Raw genomic sequence first — 5,228 nt, 5'->3', positions numbered from 1 at the left:
ACAACTGATTACCAAACCTATGAATCATATAATCATACAATGAATCCTACGTTGGTGCTGCTTCACTGATGAGGTCTAAGCCACAGAACAAAGGGACATGAGGGAAGAGCAGGCCTGAGTCCACTGAGGAACGTGGGTGAGCAGAATGCACTCTGACAAGCACACTGGCTGCTATTAGCATGTACAGTAGCCACAGGCCTGTGCTGGATGGGGACTGGGATGTGTCATTTCAGAGCAGCGGATGAGGAAACCAGACAATATTCTTCGGGAACTAGATTTGACAGTCAAGTGTGACCAAAGATGCTCAGAATACGATGTGCATCATTGTTTACGAAAAGTGCCCTGAGCTAAGTTGGCTGGTGTTATCTGTGGGGTGCAGCATCCTATACATGACACTTGTATAGAGCCACAAAAAATACACTTGCAGTTTCTCTTATGGTGAGGGCAGGCAACCCATCCCTCTCCCTCCCCCCTTTACCTCCCTTTCAGACGGCTACATTGCGTTGTTGTACTGTGGGGTGGAGGAGTACTGCTGGTCCTGCATTGTCCCCTGCTGCATGGCCCCCATAGCGGCTTCCCGGACCATGGGGTTCTTCCAGGCCCCTGTGGCCCACTCCTCCTGAGCATGGGCCATGCTTGCCCCGCTGCCGCGGTAAAAGTTATGTATCTACCATAGAGAGAAGACCCAGGAGGACCAGAAAAAACATCATGTCAGGACTCCACACAAAGATCAACCACAAACCGCCCACATTCTGAAAATGATTACCGGTACTCTAGGTATTTATTTGTTGTTGTTGTTCTATGCACAGAGTTAGAACTGTTCAATCTCTATGGTGTTGTGTGCCATGGTTGTGATGTCACAGGCAACCTGACCTACCCTGGTGAGGGCGATGAAGCTGAGCGTGGCCACGGCAGTGAACATGAGGCAGGGGACCAGCATCACCAGGGCGATGAGAATGTTGTAGCTCATGTAAGAGATGGTGGCTAGCCAGCCGCTGTCACATGGAGAGGAGAAGAAGACTAATTACCATTTGCAATGACTAATAATACAGTCTTATCAGGTTGGTGATGGGGAGAATGCTAATGCACTGATGATAAGATTCGCTGATGATTGTGATCCATATTAGGACAATTATGATGATGATGACGATGATGATGGAGATGATTTTCTAAACGATGGAACACATGTAGTTATCATGAACATCTGGACGTGAAATGGCATCGATCATCTCCACTGTATGTAATGCAGATCATATTATAAAAGTTTTACGTCCCTTACATAAAACTATCCACTTCTGAATGCGTTGACATTTATAAACGTGACAGAAAGTGCATTTAAGATGATTTTCGCTAATCAGAAGCGAGCTAGGTGACATTTTGAGGATGCCCTTAAAAAGCTGCCTCTTGAAATCTAATGAAATCGCGATCATAAGTGAGGCTATTTTCTGATCGTCTGCTACTGTCTTGTGAATGAGATGAGCGGTTGGGATCGGGTGGGAGTTTTACTGCCATCGTTGAGAAGTGGGTCATGTTTTCGGTGGAGCTGGATGGATTGTGTTTTGTCCTTTAATCTTTTATTTTATTTTTCATTTGACAAAACATACAGATCAGACCAAACAAACGAGTGTTGTCTTACCAAACTCCCCACCCTGGGATCCCAATACACTGGATGATGCTGATGCCCACCTGGGCCATGAAAACGAAGAAAAACGCCATGTAGTTGAATGAGCTGTCAGTCCTGTTAAAACCAAGATGTCAGTATCAGTGTTCAAGGGACATTTTGCTAAAAAATATATTTCTTGCCAAACCTCCATTAGTATTATAGATATCTTAATACCGGGCTTATATATTTACTTCCTGAAATAGGATGATGCGTAAGTAAAATTAAAAAATAAACCCAAATAATATATAGACTATTTACATTGTAGTGGATGTCTATATCTGTGAAAAGGAAAAGGAAAACAAATGGCACAACTGCATAAATAACTCCATGAAGTAGACAGTTTAATATGTCCCTCGGGGCTGTGGATGATATCCACTTACTTGAAGGCCTTGTAGAGGGGTCTGAACCAACACACATAGGAGCAGGGGGTGAAGAGGATGAGCCAGATGATGGCCATGCCAAAGTTAGTCACGCCCCCTCCACCCAGCATCCACGCAAAGCAGCCAATCAGATTCACTGCCAGAGTGGCACAGTTTACTGTAAAGACCAACAAACACAAGTCTTACACAAAAGCATAACACTCATTCAGGAGAGGGTTATACGTACAAAGTCACAGTATAGGATAGTCGAGACATGCAGTATGGTATTTTCTTCACCTTACAAAGTGGTAATTTCGAAATTTAACGATTAGCACTTTTTCTCTCTACCCTGGTTCCTTGACTGCCCTTTCTGCAGTAGTTCACATTTCACATTCTTCCTCTCTTTGCTCTCAGTAATGTAACAAATCTACTCCCCTTACGTTCAAATGAGTTCTAATTAGAGCCCTGCGTGAACAGTTCAGTTCCAGCACCTCTCTGCTAAACTGCCATAGGCATCCAATCAGGTTCAATTACTGGTCCGCAGAGGAAGAAAGAGAGCCCTACGTGAGAGCTACAACACAAGACTCATTATGTGATTTTCCTTTTCACCCCCAAAGTAACAGAGCCTATTATGGGATAGGCAGTCATTTGTATGTTCTGCACAATTGGTGGCATCACCCATATATCCATGATATATCCATTCACTACATGCAGTGTAACAAAGAATGAGTTCTCCCCTACTCATGTTTAGGAGCTTGATTTCAGGTCTGGGGCCTCATTCATAACGGGTGCTTAGATCAAATGTTGATCTTACCCGTCAACGTAGTGATTTATACAATTTCAACGTGAGTCAATTTGATCGTGGAAACGATCGTAGCTCGACGTCGAGTATTCAACTTGCTTACGCACATTACCTACTGGTTATGCGGAGTTATTACAGGCATGTGAGCCGCACTGCCTAGTGTAATTCATGCAAGTGGCTCGTAATAAAATTAACGATGTTGTTATCAGCCGAGGAAATGAGTTTAATTCAAGATTTAAAAGGAACTGATGTTTCTGATTGTATTTCAGTCTTCCTTTATATCCCTCCGGAGCTGTCTATCTCCCCTTCAACATGCCTAGTGCGTTCCACAACGGACCTTGCCCGGCCAAGCTCTAAATTATACTGGATTTTCTCCGGTGTCAGGGAGTGAGCAGCCATATAAGAATAAGACCACCTGATAAGAATAAGACCATTATATTATTAAAGTATAAGCAGCACTCGAGTTGAGGGGGGATGGCATCCCCCCTGAAATAAAAACAGTCAAAATCGCCCCCCTCTTTCCATACTTAATGTCATTTTATCAATGAACGTGGTATTACTGCTATTTCAAGGTGCGAGGGGGCACGCACACATGCAATGACAGTTACTGACACTGAAGTCACTGGCGAGGGGATGCTAAAATTGTCCTCTTATGATAAAATCCACCACCTCCCCTGATTTTCTTTTACAACTTGAGTAGAGTATAAGCATGTGCCTGTGTGCCTGGTTAGTTGTCATGATCAAACGTTACAAATGCAACTTACCGAGAAGCCACCCTTCTCTGCCCTCTCCCACTTCCAGACGAACGCCTACCCTATATTATAGCACTTGTCTTAATTCAGCCGCTATAATTCAGCCTCTATCACAGGGCGTTAATACAAACCTCATTCACCTGCGTTCATTTTTACCTGCGTTGGTATTTATAGAAGGAAGCACGTACGCAACTTTAAACCATCTCAGCCCGTTTTATAAATAATGCTTACATCCGTTTAGAAAACTGTGCTTACGTGAAAGTCAAAGATGACGTTCAAGTACTTCTTTATGAATGAGGCCCCTGGTCTGTTATTGTTTATGTGTAAACGTATCAAACAGGTATAAAACTAAGTACAATCAGATAAGTCAGATATGTGCAATCATGCATTGCATAATGATGCCATACAATGAACACACATAAAACCACCACACACAAAAAAATGCAAAAAACAAAATAAGTGACATCAACATGTCACTCCAGCACAACAGAAAAAAAGGAAATGAGTGAGAGAGGCTGTTATTGAGCGGTGCTGTAGAATGGAATAGACAACAAGGCAGCTCACCCAACAGTGCAAACGCAGCGGGATAGAATACCTGTTCAAATGTTTATCTGTTATGGGGGGGGGGGGGGGGGGATCTGTAGAGAGAGTAAATGTTAGTCAGTAGATGAGACCAAGAGGCAGCATTGCCCTAATCTTCCCCTGGGCTGGCGCAGTAGATAAACATTATCTAGTCGGGGCAGACCACACCATCTTCTTATGTGTTTTTCTCCACAGTGTCACTGTGTCCACTGTGCCTTTGGCCATAGAAAACAAACCCTGTGGCATGGGAGGAGTTAACTGTCAGCTTCCTGTATGTGTTTCACTCTCCGCCACAATGATATTATCTTAACAGTAAACTGTGTTGGATGTTTCAGTGTTGGATGTTTCAGTGTTGGATGTTTCAGTGTGCACCACTCACTGATCCACAGGTGGTACATCCTCTTGCACATGGTGCGGTGCTGCTCGGGGATCTCCTCAAAGTCCTGGTAGAAACATGGCTTCAGAGGGATGAAGCCCGGCAGTGGAGGGAAGTTATTTTCTGCAGATAAAAATCCATCAACAGTCAACTCATTGGTAACGTTAGTGGAGGTAGAACATAATAAGAGGCTAGATGAGATATGAGTTGACTGTATGAATAACTGGGTAATGACAAGAGACAAATGATACAAACATTAGACCTACATGGGAGATCAATATAAGACAAACATTATGATGTTACGGCATCTTTACTGTTGATTGATTGATTGATTGATTGATGATAACATCCTTACCAGCCATTGGGACACTATGTTGTTCAGGTTGATTTTCTCTTCAATCTCTTTCACCTGAGAGCAAATAAATGAAAGTTATTACTAAGGAGATGACATCATGATCATATTTTAATTATCTTGTTATACATAGCACACGTTGTTTGATGTCCTTTACATCATTTACATGAGATGGTTTACACTAGGCTACACTAGTTGGTTGACTACTAGACCACTGCAGTGTGTTTTTACGACAAGAGCTGGAGTTAATCTTTACATTGTCACATTCGACCAGAGGGATTTAACCCGACGGCTACGTAGTGGAAGAATCGGCTCAAAGGTTTTAAGAACTGTGAATCCTTC

The 5,228-nt window shown here is 43.0% G+C and overlaps 1 protein-coding gene across 1 annotated transcript; it reads right to left on the bottom strand.

The window, feature by feature from the left end:
* Nucleotides 1-493: 493 nt before the first annotated feature.
* On the bottom strand, nucleotides 494-4,896 carry LOC308165517 (secretory carrier-associated membrane protein 5-like; the record flags this gene model as incomplete). Its single annotated transcript, XM_080539668.1, has 6 exons — nucleotides 494-667; nucleotides 878-995; nucleotides 1,637-1,738; nucleotides 2,044-2,200; nucleotides 4,538-4,657; nucleotides 4,890-4,896. The coding sequence occupies 6 exons, from the start codon at nucleotides 4,894-4,896 to the stop codon at nucleotides 494-496; spliced, it is 678 nt and encodes a 225-aa protein (XP_080395794.1).
* Between the last annotated feature and the right edge of the window lie 332 nt (nucleotides 4,897-5,228).

The sequence above is a fragment of the Nansenia antarctica genome (assembly GCF_963989245.1).
Source record: "Nansenia antarctica genome assembly, chromosome: 9".
In the NCBI taxonomy this organism is placed as follows: Eukaryota; Metazoa; Chordata; class Actinopteri; order Argentiniformes; family Microstomatidae; genus Nansenia; species Nansenia antarctica.
This window is presented reverse-complemented; position numbering and strand designations above follow the sequence as displayed.